We start from the raw sequence: 20533 nt of genomic DNA, 5'->3' as shown, positions 1-20533 counted from the left end.
TTGCAACATTGTCGGTTGTAGCTGAATGAGGATCTACAAGCAGCAGGGAGGGATAAAAGTCTCCTGAACGGCCTGGGTGCTTGTGTATCAAAGGGAAGATAAGCCTGGTGCGGATATCCCTGGCAAGCGTACCCGATATGGCCAATCTGGAAGACTGGCAGGCTTTGGGCGGGCCTTTGGGAGTTGTGGACACTGGGATTTATAGTTCACCTGCATCCAGAGACACTGGGACCACCACCGACAATGGACCGGGACCAAACGTGGCACACAGAACCACCAAGACTAACTCAATATCCTGGAGGGGTTTGGGGGGAACTGACCACCATGGTGGGAGCTGTAGTTCACCCGGCAGCTAGTTAACTACTACTACTACGAAGATGCACCTAGAGAGCACATTTGCCCAGTATGACACACTTTAACCAGTGATGGAGTTTGTCTCCATTTTCCATCACGTACACCAAATTCCCAGTTTCATCGTCTTGAACAAAGCTTACGTTACATTTACATTTCAACCTAGTGTTGTTTATCAGGTTCTATTATATTTCCATCAGACCATAACATTAGCTGAACAGTAGTAACAAATAGACACCCCATTCCTGTGTCTTGTGTGAATGTATCACATTACCCATGATGTTAACCTACATGTACCATCTTCCATGTTTATAGCACACGTGGTCCTATCTGTGTGAGGTCTGAAGGGCAATCGTGATCTGCTTCCCATTGTGTTATATCCATTGTGGTGCTTCCTTTATAAATCTTTGTTTCTGAGCACAATATCTTACTTGACATAAAATAAGGCATCCAGAATATCCCATTGACTACGAGAAGAGTTATTGTTATATCACAAACCATTGTCTGAACTGTGCCATGTTTTCAAATCCAGACTTAATAATTCAAGTTTCCAAATTTTATCTTCTATTTTTTTAAAGTTATTAACTTGAAATCTGTATGAACCAAATCTTCCAACCTTCCCGTTTGTGTGAACGTGTTTGCATGACTTCCCAGCAAAGCAACCAGACGTGGTCTCTGAAGGGCCTCCTGGATCTCACGGACCTCACTCTTCCCTGAACACTCGGCATCCAAAGAACAGGAACCCTTTGGGTCCAGAACAAAACCAGCGGATGCCGGATCTGGACCAAACTGGGCACACAGACCCAACATGGCCAACTGTGAGGGTTTGGGGGTGGTTGACCTTGGTGTGTGGGAGTTGTAGTTCGCCCTGCATCCAGAGAGCATTCGGAAGCCCACCAATGACAGATGGGCACCAAACTTAGCACACAGAACCCCGATGACCAGCAGAAAACACTGGAGGGGTTTGCGGGATAGACAAGGCAGTGGAAAAGAATAGATGAGGATCAAAGCAGTGAATATATGTTGTATAAAGCAGAATAGGAATAAGAATGTCTGAAGGAAGACAATGGAATCCAAACCCATGCCACCAACACCGAAGAAGGCTAGGATGTTCAAAGGCGCTCTAGATTCAACATTAAACCCCATTTTGGGCCAAAAACAGGTCTACCAACCCCTCCAGTTTCAGCCGTTTTGACCCTTATAAATCCCCAACAGAACATACTGGAGGGTTTTGGGGACCGACCCACACGTGTGGGAGTTGTAGTTCAACCTGCGAAACAGTTACCTACCTAGACACACAACTGAACTAACAAACAGACGTGGACACGTGTCTAAAAGCCTCATTCTACCTGTTAATTTTTATTTCTCATTATTCTACTATAATATACAGTCATTACTTCCAGAATGGAACGTACAGAGTTCCCTCACTACTTCACGGTTCACTGTTTGCAGATTCGCTGTTTCGCGCTTTTTCAATAAACTCTAAAAGCCTGTTATAAATCCAATAAAATGACAATTTACAGCCTGAGGAAGGAGAAGCCGAAGGGAGAGAAAAGGAGCCCAAGCAGCAACAGGAGATGGAGGCGATTTATCAACACACGATTTGTTGATAAAGACTTAAAATAGTGTATAACTACAGTAGAGTCTCACTTATACAACACTCGCTTATCCAACCTTCTGGATTATCCAACGCATTTTTGTAGTCAATGTTTTCAATACATAGTGATATTTTGGTGCTAAATTCATAAATACAGTAATGGCAACATAACATGACTGCATATTGAACTACTTTTTCTGTCAAATATGTTGTTAAACATGATGTTTTGGTGCTTAATTTGTATAATCATTACCTAATTTGATGTTTAATAGGCTTTTCCTTAATCCCTCCTTATTATCCAACGTATTCGCTTATCCAACATTCTGCTGGCCCGTTTATGTTGGATAAGTGAGACTCTACTGTACTAAAATAATGTATAAATATATAGCATCCCAACTTCGCGGATTTTCACTTACTGCGGGTGGTCCTGGAACATAACCCCCACGATAAGTGACGGAACACTGTATTTTAGTTCAATCTTTCTACAATTCTTCTTAGGCGATCCCTCGTAGTTCGAGGATGATGGTCTTCCAGTAATTTTTCTTGGAAGATGCCTGTGCGTGATTTTTTTGAATGTGTGGAGGTCGGTGCACGGCCGGTCAACACACAGTCTTCACAGAGTGAGGTTCCAGCAGTGGTGTGAATACACAACGACAGTGGCTCCTTAGTCTGTTGCAGCCTTCTTCCACCTTCACAGCAATTGTAACATAATAATAAATAATAATCAAACTTTATTTATACCCCGCCACCATCTCCCCGTGGGGACTCGGGGCGGCTTACATGGGGCAGAGGCCCAAACAACATAGAACAAAACATAGGCAACATAATACAAATTGTCAGGCTCACTTCAAAGGATCAGTCTGAACGCAGATCAGAGATAGCTGCTCTCAAATCCAATCTTTATTGAAGAATACATGACTTTGGAGAAGTCGAGAATGACCTAATGTTTACATACACTCATTTTTATCACCTCTGCTGCAACGTAACACCACACGCAAATATCATCATCAAACCCCACCCTTTGTATCACATTTCTACTATTCCCACACACTATACCAATTATAATTGTTTATGCTTTCAACCCTGAGTTCCCAGGCTCATTCTATCTTCTCCTGCCAGGTGCTTCCAGGGTTATTTATGTTATGACTCCAAGTCCAGGGCTTGGAAATTCAGCCCTGGGACTTGGTTCCATGACATGGCGCCCTCTTTGTCTTCGTCCTCCTCTTCGGTTCTTCTTTCATCACAATCCTGAAATAAATCAAACAATAACTCTATGTGTCCATTTTGTCCAAAGTCCCCATATACTTTTTCAGTAAGCTGCGATGGAATACTGGGTGTATTTTCCCTAAACTTTTTGGCAATGCCAACTGGAAAGTTACTTCATTGATAACACCCTGTATTCTGAATGGTCCAATATATTTGGGGCCCAGTTTTCTCGAAGGTAGCCCCAATTTGATGTTTTGGGTACTTAACCACACTAGATCTCCTTTCTCCAATTTATCGCCTTCCACCCTTTTTCTGTCTGCGAACGTTTTATACTTTTTGTGTGCTTCCTTTAAGGATGCAGTCACTTGACTCCAGCATTCTAGCATTTGAGTTTTCCATTTCCCTGCCCCTGTTTCTTCATTCTCTGTCCATCTTGGCAACTGGGGCAGAGGCTGTATTTCATACCCGTAAACTACTTCAAAGGGAGTTTTATTTGTTGCTGAATGTATAGTCGAATTAAAAGCTAGTTCTGCAAAAGCCAGCCACCTAGACCAGTCATTTTGTCTCATGTTAGAGTACATTCGAAGGAACTGCCCAAGCGTCTGTTGAGTACGTTCTACTGCCCCGTTTGTCATGGGGTGAAAAGCAGAACTTAGACTCCTTTCTGCTCCTAGCATTTCCAAGAATTTTTCCCAAAATTTTGCTGTGAATTGAACCCCTCTGTCACTGACCACTCTACTGGGACATCCATGAAGTTTGTAAATATGGTTTATGTATAATTCAGCTAGTTTCTCTGCCGATGGTAATTTCGTCAGTGCTATAAAGTGGGCCTGTTTAGAAAACAGGTCTAATACTGTCCAAATATAACGATGTCCCTTGCTAACCGGCAGTTCCCCCACAAAGTCCATAGCTACACATTCCCAAGGTCTGGTAGGTTCCGCTACTGTTTGTAATAATCCCATTGGCTTCCCTCCTCTCGATTTATTTCTGGCACAATCATCACATTGAACAACATGATTCTTTATGTCCTTCCTCATTCCTGGCCACCAACAATGTTTTGCTATTGCCTTTGTTGTTTTTGTAATTCCTGTATGACCAGCGCTCTGGTTATTGTGAAAACGATGCAAAATCTTAATCCTTAATATTGTTGGGATATACAGTTTCTTGTTCACAAACCAAAATTCCCCCTTCTGCTCCCCCTTTTCTGCGTTGGATGCGATCCACTGATCTCCTTCATAAGACTGTTTCAGTTCTTTTCCCCAACTATTTTCCCCGTCGAGTTCAATAATAGCAGTGTTCTCTTTTTGGGTTTGCGCTCTTGTCCTGACAGCTAAGCCCCATTGTTTATCAGAGAATATTGTTCCCTCTTTTGCTGTGGTCATGCCTTCGTGTTGAGGCATGCGTGAAAGAGCATCTGCCAAGACATTCTGCTTCCCTTGGAAAAACTTTAATTGGAAATCGAACCTGCTGAAGTATTGTGCCCATCTAATTTGTTTGGGGGACAATTTTCGAGGAGATTTTACTTGGAAATTCAGCCCTGGGACTTGGTTCCATGACAACAAATCACACTATAAAAAGATAAAACAGTAATACAATATATCAATTAAAACAAAAATACAGGATAAAAAATTGCATTTAAAACACATAAATGGTGAAATCGTAATAAAAACGGGATAGATTATTAAAAACCCTCTGGGGCTGATTAATTAATGACTGTATCTCCAAAGGCCTGCCGAAACATCCAAGTCTTCAGTTGTTTCCTGAAGGAAGGTAGAGAGGGAGCCAACCTCATCTCCCTGGGGAGGGAGTTCCAGAGTCGGGGAGCCACGGCCGAGAAGGCCCTCTCTCTCTCTCGTCCCCACCAAATGCAGTTGTGAGGAGGGCGGAAGCGAGAGGAGGGCCTCCCCGGAAGATCTCAGCGAATGGGTGGGTTCATAGGGGACGAAGATAGGCAGGTCCCGAACCGTAATAATAATAATAATAGTACTTTATTTATACCCCGCCACCATCTCCCCAACGGGGACTCAAGGGGGGGGGCTTACATGGGGCCATGCCTAGAGCAAAACAATATAACAAGTATAAATACAACATAACATAGAGCAATTAAACAATACAATAAGTAATAACAGTAAACAGTAAAAACAGGGCCGGCCACATGAATACAAAGATACAAATTCGGGTGAGAAAGAGAAAGGGAATGGAGACCACGGGGAGCAGGGACATACGAAACCGTACCATGTTATCCTCTGCCTGCTCCGCCGTTGAGATCTTAGGGTCTTCGGATTGTTCTTGGTCTGGACCCTCCCCTGTGGCCACTCCTGGGAGTTCATGACTCCGGTGGTTGTGCCCGCAGGTTCACTGGAAAACGCAAGCCCCCTCACCATGACAAGGTGACAATCCATCGAGGGGGCTTTCTACAATACATCACATGTGATGAAATGTCCCAACTTTGAGCCCGCATTTCCAAAATTTGCAAGAGTTGCTTTTCTACGTGTTAGAATGACACTCTGAGGTCAATTAACACCATTCTCTCCAGGGTGAATTCTATGATGTCTATGTATAATGTTACTTCATGAAAAGCTCTGACCACATTCCATGCATTTTTACGGTTTCTCTACAGTGTGAGTCCTTTGATGCAAACGTAGAGCTCCACTCCGAGAAAAGCTCTGACCACACTCCAGGCATGTATAGGGTTTCTCCCCAGTGTGAGTCCTTTGATGTCTACGTAGATTTGAACTATGAGTGAAGCTCTGCCCACACTCCAGGCATTTATAGGGTTTCTCCCCAGTGTGAGTTCTTTGATGCGAACGTAGGCCTGAACTACGAGTGAAGGTCTGTCCACACTCCAGACATGTATAGGGGTTCTCCCCAGTGTGAGTGCTTTGATGTGAACGTAGAAGTGAACTATGCGTGAAGCTCTGTCCACACTCCAGGCATTTATAGGGTTTCTCTCCAGTGTGAGTCCACTGATGTGAACGTAGATGTGAACTATGAGTGAAGCTCTGTCTGCACTCCAGGCATTTATAGGGTTTCTCCCCAGTGTGAGTCCTTTGATGTGAACGTAGGCCTGAACTTTGAGTGAAACTCTTTCCTCACTCTGGGCATGTATAGGGTTTCTCCCCAGTGTGAGTCCTTTGATGTTGACGTAGTCCTGAACTACGAGCGAAGGTCTGTCCACACTCCAGACATTCAAAGGGTTTCTCCCCAGTGTGAGTCCTTTGATGTGAACGTAGGCCTGAACTACGAGCGAAGGTCTGTCCACACTCCAGACATTCAAAGGGTTTCTCCCCAGTGTGAGTCCTTTGATGTTGACGTAGTCCTGAACTACGAGCGAAGGTCTGTCCACACTCCAGACATTCAAAGGGTTTCTCCCCAGTGTGAGTCCTTTGATGTGAACGTAGGCCTGAACTACGAGCGAAGGTCTGTCCACACTCCAGACATTCAAAGGGTTTCTCCCCAGTGTGAGTCCTTTGATGTTGACGTAGTCCTGAACTATGAGTGAAGCTCTGTCCACACTCCAGGCATTTATAGGGTTTCTCCCCAGTGTGAGTTCTTTGATGCGAACGTAGGCCTGAACTGTGAGTGAAGGTCTGTCCACACTCCATACATGTATAGGGTTTCTCCCCAGTGTGAGAGTTTTGATGTGAACGTAGGCCTGAACTGTGAGTGAAGGTCTGTCCACACTCCAGACATGTATAGGGTTTCTCCCCAGTGTGAGAGTTTTGATGTGAACGTAGGCCTGAACTACGAGTGAAGGTCTGTCCACACTCCAGACATGTATAGGGTTTCTCCCCAGTGTGAGTCCTTTGATGTTGACGTAGTCCTGAACTATGAGTGAAGCTCTGTCCACACTCCAGACATTCAAAGGGTTTCTCCCCAGTGTGAGTCCTTTGATGTAAACGTAGGCCTGAACTACGAGCGAAGGTCTGTCCACACTCCAGACATTCAAAGGGTTTCTCCCCAGTGTGAGTCCTTTGATGTTGACGTAGTCCTGAACTCTGAGTGAAGCTCTGTCCACACTCCAGACATTCAAAGGGTTTCTCCCCAGTGTGAGTCCTTTGATGTAAACGTAGGCCTGAACTACGAGCGAAGGTCTGTCCACACTCCAGACATTCAAAGGGTTTCTCCCCAGTGTGAGTCCTTTGATGTTGACGTAGTCCTGAACTATGAGTGAAGCTCTGTCCACACTCCAGACATTCAAAGGGTTTCTCCCCAGTGTGAGTCCTTTGATGTAAACGTAGGCCTGAACTACGAGCGAAGGTCTGTCCACACTCCAGGCATGTATAGGGTTTCTCCCCAGTGTGAGTTCTTTGATGTGAACGTAGACGTGAACTATGAGTGAAGCTCTGTCCACACTCCAGACATTCAAAGGGTTTCTCCCCAGTGTGAGTCCTTTGATGTTGACGTAGTCCTGAACTATGAGTGAAGCTCTGTCCACACTCCAGACATTCAAAGGGTTTCTCCCCAGTGTGAGTCCTTTGATGTAAACGTAGGCCTGAACTACGAGCGAAGGTCTGTCCACACTCCAGGCATGTATAGGGTTTCTCCCCAGTGTGAGTTCTTTGATGTGAACGTAGACGTGAACTCTGAGTGAAGCTCTGTCCACACTCCAGACATTCAAAGGGTTTCTCCCCAGTGTGAGTCCTTTGATGTAGACGTAGGCCTGAACTACGAGCGAAGCTCTGTCCACACTCTAGACATTCAAAGGGTTTCTCCCCAGTGTGAGTCCTTTCATGCCGTAGCAGATGGCTCCTCCAACTGAAGCTCTTTCCACACTCAAGACATGTAAAGGGTTTCTCCTCCATGTTGACAGTTATGATTGACTGCGATATAAACACGTGAATGTTCCCTTTTTCTTTCTGATCAAAATTGAGTTTCACAAGATTGGCACCTAGAGAGGATTTCTTCTTCCCGCAGGATTTCTTTCATTATTGCCCTTTGGTTTCCAAATTCCTAAATCTATACTAGATACTGATAATTTCTTTTCATGCCTGTGGTGACTTCATAGGGTCTTCATTTCCCTGATCAAGAAAAAAGAAGCAAAAGGTTAAACATGAAGCTGCAAACTTCCTTTATTTCCAAGATTATCCTCTTTTCCGTTCATGGCTCATGTTGAAAATGGAACCACCAAGAAATGGAGATATGAAGGGTCTCAAGGACACACAGAAACAAACAAAGGTGATCACCGATTTATGAACAATAAGGGATGGATTCAGAAGGAGAGAAGAAAAGAAGGGAGGGAGGATGAAAGTGAGTGATTGATGGAAGGAAAGAGGGATGGATGGAAGAAAAAGGGATCTTCGTACAATACTAAAGAGCCACATTGATTTTTTTTGCTTGACCTAAACATGGCTAAAGAAACAAAAGGCAGACAGACAGACCATAGACGGGGCTTCATTCACTCTGAATAAAGGGTTTCCGTGAATTACCAGCATAAGTTAAATCTTAAGAGGCACAATGATCCCTTTCCTGATGATTTCATGAATTTCAGGTTCCCTTTCAGGCCACAAGGGATCCCAGGTCCGTCTCCTGTGCATCCCAAATTGGACCTCTGCTGCCACCACATTTCCTACATCTCTCAAAGGAACCCCAAATTCCCAAAGACGTTGCCTTCCTGCCTGGCAAATTCAACACCCCATTTAGGCATGCTGAGATGTCCACAGAACTGGTCTCGCCTGGACTACGTCCCCGTTGGGCTGTTCACTCCCTTGGTTGAGCCGCAGGACGGCATGCAAATTCACAGGCACAGATCAGTCGGGAAACCCTCCTTCCTGCCCAGCCCTTTCCACCCCTGTCCATTTCCGCCTCTATTTCCTGCCCTCTATTGTGGGGAAAGGCTTTTCAGCAGGTGAAGGCTGGGTTCTGGTCTTTGGCTGGGTTCTGTGGTCTTTGGATACAGGTGAACTGCAACTGCCTACAAATCAAGGCCCATTCCCACAAACCCTTGTAGTATGTTCAGTTGGTCATGAGGCTTCTCTGTGCAAAGTGTGGTCCTGGTCCATTGTCAGTGGGGGTCACTTTTTCTCTGGATGCAGGTGAACTATAAGTCCCTTTCCCCCCCAACTAGTCCAATATGTTCTATTAGTTATGATGGCTCTGTGTGTCAGGTGTGGTCCTGGTCCATCATTGGTGGGGTTTGATTGCAGGTGAACTATAAATCCCAGTACCTACTACTCCCAAATGCCTGGGCCAATTCCCCTCAAAACCCACCAAATGTGGGCACATCAGGTATGCATGGCAAGTTAGGTCCAGGCCCATCATTATTTGGGTTCATAGCGTTCTAGATGTAGGTGAACTACAACTCCTCTACATTCCCCAGTAGGAGTCACAGCAGTGCTCTGACTTGATGCAAGACGAACTACAACTTCCACCATGTGCAGTCAATCCCCAAACTCCTCCAGTAAATTTATTTCTGCTCAGTTCTGCTGTGTTTGTTATGCAGACAGATTTGAAAGGGAAGGGCAGTAGGAGGGGTCATGCAAATTCCACAGCAATGGAGAACCCTGGGATGCCTGCCTGTGGTGGAAGAAAAAGCAAAATCTAGGATGAAATGGTCACCAAACTAAAGCATTCCTTGGGGTGGTGGGCTGTAGTGTTTGGGGAGGACATTGGCAGGGGCTGGGCTGCATGTTCATGGGGCTCGCTGTAACCAAAATGTCAGTGGAAAAGAGTGACTTGCTAGATTTTTAACCATGGGAAGTACAACCTGTTTGTGGGGGATGGAGGCTGTCTGTGCGAGCAGGCATCCGGGCCACACACACACACATACGGGTTTTTGCTTTTATTATGGATTTAGATTTAGATTTAGATAGATTTAGATTAGATAGATTTAGAATAGATATAGATACAGATGTTACCTTATAATAATTTGGACCAAAAATTTTAAAAATGGTAAATTATATTAAACATGGACTGTAATGGAAATAAAGAGTCAGAATAAATACAGTAGAGTCTCACTTATCCAACATAAACAGGCTGGCAGAATGTTGGATAAGCGAATATGTTGGATAATAAGGAGGCATTAAGGAAAAGTCTATTAAACATCAAATTAGGTTATGATTTTACAAATTAAGCACCGAAACATCATGTTATACAACAAAATTGACAGAAAAAGTAGTTCAATACACAGTAATGCTATGTAGGAATTACTGTATTTACGAATTTAGCACCAAAATATCATGATGTATTGAAAACATTGACTACAAAAATGCGTTGGATAATCCAGAATGTTGGATAAGTGAGACTCTACTGTAAAACTAAATGGTATAAACCACAAAAAGAAGGCGGGTTAGGTCTCCCAAATATTAAATTATATGATCATGCCAACCAAACAAGGTACATAGTCGAAGGATTAGCGAAGCAAGGAAAACTGGGCCAGAAGAGAGGTTCTCAACCTGGGGTCCCTCCCCAGGTGTGTTTGGCCTACAACTCCCCGAAATCCCAGCCAGTTCAGTTTACCAGCTGTTAGGATTTCTGGGACTGGAAGGCCAAAAACATCTGGGGAGGGACCCCAGGTTGAGAACCACTGGGCTAGAAGAAGAGGATAAGAAATTAGAATGGAAACCAGAGTATATTTTGATAGAAAATAAAGGAAAGTCTAAAAAGAATGGGTATAATGAACAGAGTAACCCCCTTACATAAATATAAACATTATATCTAAACTTTATTTGCCATGCCATACTGTTGCCCTTGACCCGCCTGGCATCTGCTAGTTGGCCACCCCAACGTGGAACCCTTGATCCCTGTCTCCTGCCCTGCTGAAGGAGTATTCTGTCATTGGCTCTTAAACCTGTGGTTAATTGATTGATTTGTATGTTTAGCACACTTATGCTCATTATCGTATTATGTTTTGTTGTTGTCTGGTTTCATTGTTGGAGATAGGGTGGTATATAAATAAAGTTTTACTACTGTTATTATTTATTTGTACCCCGCCACTGTAATAAGATAAAATGAAATATGAATATATGGTATCAATGGAAGAGATGAATGAATGAGAGCTAATAATTTTGGAGACACCATTCTAAAATATTAAGGCCTACAATGACTAACTACCTGCTTGCTGAATAGTAATTAAAACCAGCTAATGATAACTGAAATAGTTGACCTGTCTAGTAAACTCGGTTAAGAACTGCGACAGTGAGAAGAGAAATGTTTACATCTGTTTACATCTGTCAATATTTGCTGATTTGATGAACTTTGGGGCAGAGACAATGGTTTTTTAAGTTAAGGAAATGTTTACAACTGTTGAGAAGGAAGTCAACACAAGGCCAACACTAATCAAGAAGAATCAACATCTGGTCCAGGAAACGGAGATGGAGCCAGGATGTTCCGGGATGGAAGACGTCTATCATTCATTTACAACTTTGGGACAACATCAGAAAAATATTGTTATATAAGTGTCTATGTTTTTACTAAGTGTCTTATTTAAATTGTATTGTTTTTTTCTAATATGGAATTTTTTATTATAATGAGTATGTTATTGTCATTTTATACTTTTGATATTAGTGATGTAGTTGGGGCACTGAATGTTTGCCGTCTATATGTATGTTAACCGCCCTGAGTCCCTCTGGGGAGAGAGGGCGGTCTAGAAATAAAATTAACATTATTATTATTATTATTATTATTATTATTATTATTATTTATGATGATCCAGACATTGTGACAAACAGAGATGCTGTTTGTCCGCCATGCTCAGTGGAGATGATGCATGGGAAAGTGGCAGATTTGCATGGAAGCGGTCTTGTCACTGGGCCTCCTTTTCTCAAGGGAAGAGGAAGGAGTGCATTTCGGAGTCATGATACGGGTTGCAGGGAGTCCGTTCTATCTTATCCTTGGCATTGTTCGTAGGAAAAAAGGATGCATTTTGACGTTTTGGAACTATGCTGCAGAGGAAGCAGGGCCTGGCCTAAGCAGGTGCTTCTCCAAGGAGGGAGAAAGGATATGGTAATATCTGGATGGATGCACGAGGATGAATACATGGAGATGTGTGTGAATGCTGAGTGAAAATGTAACCCCCCCCCCCCCGCTTTGTCTGTTGTAGGTTGTTTATCAAGCCAATGTGGTTACATAAAATCTGTATGTCTAATGTCACTCTTTGTTGTTTGTGTAAATGTTCTGATACCTCTCACACTGAAATTGCAATAAAAAGAACCTATGCTTTAAAATTATTGAGAAGTTATTCATAACACCACCATCTCCCCAAAGGGACTCGGAGTGGCTCACAAAAGCACACAATTGTGCAGAACACACAAGATGCAGCAAAATATATAACAAATAAAGCAATAACAATCAATAATTACACAAAACAATAATTCCATTGAATAACATACAACCCAACCGATTAAAATTCAACACTGCAGCAAAGCTGTGGGTACAACAGGCTGTGAACTGTCTCAGTCCATAAAGTACTAACAGAATCCATCCCTAAGGCCTCGGGTTGAGTGAGGAAGGTGCTCATCCTGGTCCAAAGGCTTGTTCAAAAAACCGTGTTTTCAGTTGTGCCCAGAAAGCTTGAAGAGAAGGGGGAACCTGATCTCCTTCAGGAGGGCATTCCAAAGCCACGGGGCCACCACCGAGAAGGAAGCCCCCCCCATCGCAGTCTCTCTCTCGCTCTCGTCCCCACCAACACTACTTGAGACAGTGGCGGGACCGAGAGGAGGGCCTCCCTGGCAGATCTTAAAGTTCACGACCGTTCATAAAAGGAGATGTGGTCCTGAAGAGAGGTTGGACCCCAAGTGTATAGGGCTTTCTAGGTAACCACCTGCACCTTGAATTGGGCGCGGAAACTTGTTGGAAGCCAGTGGAGCTGTTTTCATAGGGGCACGGGATGGTCCCTGTAACCAGCCCCAGTTAGTTATTAAAAACATTTTGGAAATGACACAAAATAAAACTGAGGCCAGGGATTATTATTATCTCCTTTAACACCAGTAATAACGTTAGAAAATTCCGCAATAAATGTTTTAAAAGAATTAAGACGGAAGAGTTTCTAAAAAAGAGGGAGAAAGGAAATGAGAGACTGGGGTTTAAATAAAATGATAAACAGAGACACAACCAAAGATCTCTTTGCAGGAAGGAAGGGAGAGAATAGTTTATATTATTACTATTATTACATTATATCAGTTATAATACCATATTATAACATTATTATTATTGTATGTCATTATTATAATATTATAAGTCAGCTCCAGCCCCTCCCCCGATTCCTGGGGACATGCGCAGAGAGACCTTCCTCACTCAACACCCAACATCCCAACATCCGGACACCCTCCCCTGGATCCCTCCTTGCAGGCAGGCGGCCCATTCCCTCACATCAGGAGACACTTCCAGGGTGCCCAGATCCATCATTATTTGGAATCGACAATGTTCTCTGGATGCAGGTGAACTACAACTCCCAAACACAAGGTCAAGGCCCACTAAACCCTTCCAGCATCTCCTGTTGGTCATGGGAGTTCTGTGTGTCAAGTTTGGTCCAACTCCATAGTTGGTGGAGTTCAGAATGCTCTTTGATTGTAGGTGAACTATAATCCCAGCGACTACGACTCCCAAATGACAAATCAATCCCACACCCACAACCCCACCAGTATTCAAATTTGAGCACTTCGGGTATTTGTGCCATATTTGGTCCAGTGAATGAGAATACATCCTGCATATCAGATATTTACATTACGATTCACAACAGTAGCAAAATGACATTTATGAAGGGGCAATGAAAATAATGTTATGGTTGGGGTCACCACAACATGAGGAACTACTGTATTAAGGGGTCACAGCATCAGGAAGGTTGAGAACCTCTGGCTGAAAGAGAAGCGGGGTCTGTTGAGTCCCCGGAAAAGAAGACCGAGAGGAGGGGGCTGGAGAGGAGCCACATGCAAACATGGGGAAGGAGGCCCGAGGAAGAGGGAGGGGGCTTCCTTCCTGCTGCCCTGGAGACGAGGCCTCAGCGGAGCCGTGGGTTCCAAGGACAGGGAAGGAGATCCACCTGAACCTCAAGAAGGGCTGCTCAGTGATGGGAGGCTCCTCCTTTGGAGGTTCTTAAGCAGTGGCTGGGTGGCCATCTGTTGGGGCTGCTTTTGTGGTGCTTCTCCTGCCTGCCTGGCAGAAAGAAAGGAGGGGGCCGGGCAGGGTGGCCCTTTTGTGGGTTCCTCCCCATTATGGGATCCCCTGATTCCCATCGGGAAGGGTTGGTTGCATGCTGCAAGTCGGGCTCTGAGCATGACCCGGGAGGGAATCCCACTGGAGCACTGCCACACAACAACATATCTGGGAGTCACCTGGACTCTGACCCACAAGAAGCACTGCTTGGCTGTCAAGCAACAAATAACATCCTACGAAAGAGGACTGGCACACCCTGGGGATCACAACCAGGCACAGTGAAGACATCTGCCCTTGCGCTTGGCTCCTCTGTGGCTGAGTACGCATGCCCAGCGTGGAATGCATCTCACCACGTTAAAAGAGGGGATGTGGCTCTTAATAAACATGCCGCATGATCACAAGGTGTCTACGCCTCACATCGCTGGAGAAAATATACTGTTCATCCGGTATTGCACCACCTGACATCTGCTGGGAAGTAGCAGCCAGTAATGAAAGGACCAGGGCAGTGACATCTCTGGCCCATCTCCAGTTCAGATATCAGTACGCCAAGGCCTTAAATGAAGAAATAGCTTCCTAAGATCTACAGAGATACTCGCAGGAACACCTCAGCAAGCAAGAGTTCAAAAGTGGCAGGGTAAAACCATGGCTGATACCGAATGGGAGACTCCCCCTGGGCACACAGAAGACGGAGAGACTCAGAAGGCGCTGAACAGACTGTGCTCTGGCACCACGAGACGCAGAGCCAACCTTCAGAAATGGGGCCTCATAGTGGAGTCCACAACATGCGAATGTGGAGGAGAGCAAACCACCAGCCACGGACTCCAATGCGGCCTGAGCCCCACCACGTGCACAAGGGAGGGCCTTCTCACAGCCACACCAGAGGCACTCACTCCAAGGGGCCAGGTTCTGGTCAAAGGACATTTAGTAGAAGGCCAAGGTTTTGTTTACTTTGTGTTTTTAAATCCATGACCACTTGTACCCTCGGTTCGCTTCTGACACGATAAATACATAAATATTGGGAGGGGAGGGGTGGCCTGTAGCCCCGAAGGAAGGAAAGAAAGAAAGACGGCAGGACCAGGGCCCCAAAGGACCTCCACAGACCAGAGAGCCGATTGGCCAGAATTAAGGAGAGGTGTCAACAGGGAGGATGGCTGAGGCCTGTCTTGGGAGCCCTCCATTACGCCCAGCCCCTCCCCCCCAAAGAGAGAGATAGAGAGAGAGAGAGAGATCTATACAGGTACTAAAAGGGGAAAATGTGTGAGTGTATATGTGGCTGAGGTATCCACTTACACAGACAGCCCCCCTCCGGCCTCCAGAAAGAGCTCTAGTTCCCACTGAGCAGGAGACACCCCGGCCCTCCCCCACAGGTTACAGGGAGCGCCATGAACACGCAGCCCAGACCCTGCCCGTGTCCCCCACAGACCCCATCCTGCCCCCCACCCAAGGGAAGGAAGGCTTTCGTGTGGGGACCGTTTCACCCTAGATGTTCTGTTTCTCCTCCAGAATGGACATCCCAGGGTTCCTTACTTTGCATGACCCCGCCCACTGCCTCTCCCTCAACCCTTTCCTATGGCACAAACAGAGGAACAAGATGTTTGGGGAGAATTTACACCATGATTTATAGGAGTTGTACTTGACCATCACCCAGACAGCACTGCCAACTCAACTAATGATGGATCTGGACCACACTTGCCACGGATGATGGGATTTGCGGTACCTTCACTGATACCGTGACCCCCACCAACAACCGACTTCAACTAAACTTGCCACAAAGAAGCCCCTTGACCAACTGAAGATACTGCAGGGGTCAGTGGGAATGGGCCTTGGTTTTGGGAGTTATAGTTCACCTGCAGCCAGAAAGCAGTGAACCCAGCTGAGGTCAGATCTGGACCACACTTGGCAGACAGGCCCTGAACGGCAAACTCGATTTCACTTGCTACTTGCAACATGTATTTAAGGACTACGAGGATTATGAGCAATTGTTTGTTATAGAATATCCTGCAGCAAAGCCAGTGATTGCCTAACGAAATGTAAGTCAAGAGAACATTACTGTGATTATCGTGTATAAGGTTATGCATTGATTTAATGCATACAGTAGCATATCTATTTTATGTATGTTGTTGTTCTTTTTTACACATGGAAATATAGTGCCAGAAACGTATCCCATACTGGAACACAAAGTTATATTTAAAGGCACTGAGAAGAATCAATCACCTGAAGAAGGTGTTCCAAACACCGAAACAAGGAATACACCTGGGATACCTTGTTGTGCCCTGGTCACCGTGCAGAACACCACCACAAACCCGGATATGACACCACCACAAACTCGGATGTGACACCACCACAATCTCTGACACCACTACAAACTCGGATGCCACAGATGGTCCTTCAGGATATGTAGAAGTGACTTTTAAATCATCATATATTGGACTATTCTCCAAGCTAGGTAGAGATCAGAATATCCCCTATATGAAGAGAACCTGTGGGTGTCGTGAGGGAGATGCAGAAGTGGAGGACTCTGAACATTTTTTCTTAAAATGCCCCTACTACACCAGGATTCGATCTCTCTATTGAGACCTTCTGCTGGAGAATCAGACTCACTCAGAGAATAAGGAGGAATTGTACATCCTTCTACAGGGTTCAGATAAAAACTCTACTTTAAAACTGACCCCTTTTACGCAAAAAGCGCTGGCCATTCGTGAGAAGATGGAAGTTGAGACCTGATACATTATTGCCATTAACAAAATCCAAACTTAAAATTTTCTATGGACAAGACACTTGTCCTCGTTCAAACCTTACCTTAGGAAATTACTAATTTTAACCTTTTTACTCTGTATTTGTCTAGGAGCGGGTTATTAGGCCGCAGGTCGGGATGTTTTGTATCTTTACATGGTTTTATTGTATGTATGCGTAAGTGTGTACGTATTGTATGTTTTTCATGTTTTGATATGGTCAAAAGCGACTAATCAATAAAGAATTGTATTATTGGACTACAGTAGAGTCTCACTTATCCAAGCTAAACGGGCCAGCAGAAGCTTGGATAAGTGAATATCTTGGATAATAAGGAGGGATTAAGGAAAAGCCTATTAAACATCAAATTAGGTTATGATTTTACAAATTAAGCACCAAAACATCATGTTATACAACCAATTTGACAGAAAAAGTAGTTCAATACGCAGTAATGTTATGTTGTAATTACTGTATTTATGAATTTAGCACCAAAATATCATGATATATTGAAAACATTGACTACAAAAATGGCTTGGATAATCCAGAAGCTTGGATAAGCAAGGCTTGGATAAATGAGACTCTACTGTATTGTGTTTATTTTGAGGAGATTGAAGTCTCCCATTTGAAACCTATATGTATACGGACATTTATTCAGGATAGAGACAAGTTGTACCTTTATATTGTGCATATCTTCTTCCTCTATCTATCTATCTATCTATCTATCTATCTATCTATCTATCTATCTATCTATCTATCTATACAGATAATAAAAGTGAAAATCTGTTTGTGTGTATGTGGCAAAAGTGTCTGCTCACAAAGACAGCCTCCCTCCGGCCTCCACAAACAGGCTATAGTTCCCAATGCAGTGGAGCCACCACGTCACTTCCTCACCTGACTTTACGGGTTATAGCGAGTGCCACGAACATGCAGCGAAAACCCTGCCCGTGTCCCCCACAGACACCATCCTGCCCCCCACCCAAGGGAAGCAAGGCTTTCATGCGGGGACTATTTCCTCCTAGATGTTGTTTCTCCTCCAGAATGGACACCCCAGGCTTCCTTGATTTGCATGACCCTGCCCACTGCCTCTCCCTTGACCCTTTTCTACCCTATCCTGTGGCACAAAGTTCACAGAGGACTTGATCAGCAACAGAACATGCTAGAGAAGTTTGGGGAGAATTCACTCCATGCTTGACAAGAGTTGTACTTGACCGACATCCAGATAGTACTGTGAACCCAACCAAAAATACATCTGGACCACACTGGCCACGGATGACGGGACTTGCAGTACCTTCACTGACTCTGTGACCCCCTCTGACAATGGACTGGGACTGGACTTATTTTATTTATTTACATTATTTCTACCCTGCGCTTCTCACGCGTTGGACTCAGGGCAGCTTACAAAACTGGCAATTAATGCCAATACACCATAATACAATAAATAAAACATTACAACAGTTAAATAACATAATGCTATACAAGACTTGGCACAGAGGAGCCCCTTGACCAACTGAAGATACTGCAGGGATTGAGGGGAACGGGCCTTGGGTTTGGGAGTTGCAGTTCACCTGCAGCCAGAAAGTGGTGAACCCAGCTGAGGTCAGATCTGGACCAGACTTGGCACAGAGACCCAATATGGCCAGCTGTGCAGGCAGGCCTGGTTTAATAACAACAACAACAACAACAACAACAACAACGGCATTGAAGAACGGAAAAATCATTGAAAGTGAGGGCATGAATATGCCTAATGGCCAAACAATAAAGTGTCACCAGCCAGAGGCCTATAAATATCTGGGCATACTACAGCTGGACAACATCAAGCATGAACATGTGAAAACTGTGCTCAGCAAAGAATACACAAAGGGTCAGAAAAATTCTCAAAAGCAAGCTCAATGGAGGCAACACCATCAAGGCCATAAACACCTGGGTCATACCTGTCATAAGATATACTGCTGGCATTATAAACTGGACACAGTTGGAACTGGACAATTTGGACAGAAAAACAAGAAAACTCATGACCATTCATCATTCTCTGCACCCTCGCAGTGATGTTGACTGCTGTATCTGCCTAGAAGATCAGGGGGCAGAGGACTCTTACAAGTCAAACAAGCCGTCAAAGAAGAAGAACATGCCCTGTCAGAAGATGTAAAGCAAAGCGAAGAACCTGCTTTGATTGAAGTCAAAAATCAGAAACTCCTCAAAGCACAGCAGACAAAAAACCAGTACAAGAAAACCGCACTACAAACTAGAGCTGACAGCTGGCACAACAAAACATGGCATGGAAAGTTCCTTGACAAAATTGAAGGAAAAGCTGATAAGGAGAAGACCTGGCTCTGGCTCACGAATGGGACCCTGAAGAAGGAGACGGAAGGCCTGATCCTTGCAGCCCAGGAGCAAGACATCAGGACAAAGGCCATTAATAATAATAATAATAATAATAATAATAATAATAATAATAATAGAAGACCTGGCTCTGGCTCACGAATGGGACCCTGAAGAAGGAGACGGAAGGCCTGATCCTTGCAGCCCAGGAGCAAGACATCAGGACAAAGGCCATTAATAATAATAATAATAATAATAATAATAATAATAATAATAGAAGACCTGGCTCTGGCTCACGAATGGGACCCTGAAGAAGGAGACGGAAGGCCTGATCCTTGCAGCCCAGGAGCAAGACATCAGGACAAAGGCCATTAATAATAATAATAATAATAATAATAATAATAATAATAATAATAATAGAAGACCTGGCTCTGGCTCACGAATGGGACCCTGAAGAAGGAGACGGAAGGCCTGATCCTTGCAGCCCAGGAGCAAGACATCAGGACAAAGGCCATTAATAATAATAATAATAATAATAATAATAATAATAATAGAAGACCTGGCTCTGGCTCACGAATGGGACCCTGAAGAAGGAGACGGAAGGCCTGATCCTTGCAGCCCAGGAGCAAGACATCAGGACAAAGGCCATTAATAATAATAATAATAATAATAATAATAATAATAGAAGACCTGGCTCTGGCTCACGAATGGGACCTTGAAGAAGGAGACAGAAGGCCTGATCCTTGCAGCCCAGGAGCAAGACATCAGGACAAAGGCCATTCAGGCCAAGATCGAAAAATCAGCTGATGACCCAAAATGCAGACTGTGCAAGGAAACCGACGAAACCATGGATCATATCCTCAGCTGCTGTAAGAAAATCGCACAGACAGACTACAAACAGAGGCACAACTCTGTGGCCCAAAGGATTCATTGGAACTTATGCCTCAAGTCCCACCTGCCAGCAGCAAAGAACTGGTGGGATCACAAACCTGCCAAAGTCTTGGAGAATGAGCAGCAAAGATACTGTGGGACTTCCGAACCCAGACTGACAAAGTTCTGAGACACAACACACCAGACATCCTGGGAGTTGTAGTCCTCCCTCCCTCCCTCCCTCCCTCCGCCAGCCAAGGACGGGCCTGGCCCACCCTCCCGCCGCCAACCGGGCCCCTGCGCCTCCCCCCCGGGCACCCCAGGCGAGCCCCCTCCCTCCCTCCCTCCCTCCTTCCCTCTCCCCACAGA

At 44.7% G+C, this 20533-nt stretch overlaps 3 protein-coding genes across 4 annotated transcripts in view; 1 reads left to right on the top strand and 2 right to left on the bottom strand.

Annotated features, from left to right (window-relative positions):
• LOC134294872 (zinc finger protein 135-like) overlaps nucleotides 1-20533 on the top strand; it is a 140997-nt gene that overhangs the window by 31397 nt on the left and 89067 nt on the right. The window lies entirely within an intron of this gene.
• LOC134294870 (zinc finger protein 135-like) overlaps nucleotides 1-20533 on the bottom strand; it is an 87403-nt gene that overhangs the window by 58227 nt on the left and 8643 nt on the right. The gene's annotated exons all lie outside the window — the stretch shown is intronic.
• LOC134294867 (zinc finger protein 658B-like) lies at nucleotides 6102-20397 on the bottom strand. The gene has a single exon (XM_062966643.1). It carries the CDS (start codon nucleotides 7957-7959, stop codon nucleotides 6247-6249), a length of 1713 nt encoding a protein of 570 aa, XP_062822713.1. The 5' UTR covers nucleotides 7960-20397; the 3' UTR covers nucleotides 6102-6246.

Source organism: Anolis carolinensis, unplaced genomic scaffold (genome assembly GCF_035594765.1).
Source record: "Anolis carolinensis isolate JA03-04 unplaced genomic scaffold, rAnoCar3.1.pri scaffold_26, whole genome shotgun sequence".
Taxonomy (NCBI): Eukaryota; Metazoa; Chordata; class Lepidosauria; order Squamata; family Dactyloidae; genus Anolis; species Anolis carolinensis.
The sequence above is the reverse complement of the archived record's forward strand: the minus strand, read 5'-3'. Positions and strand labels throughout refer to the sequence as shown.

Excerpts from the sequence above, each read along its gene's own strand:
- LOC134294867 (XM_062966643.1), bottom strand. The coding sequence starts at position 7,959 with ATGGAGGAGAAACCCTTTACATGTCTTGAGTGTGGAAAGAGCTTCAGT.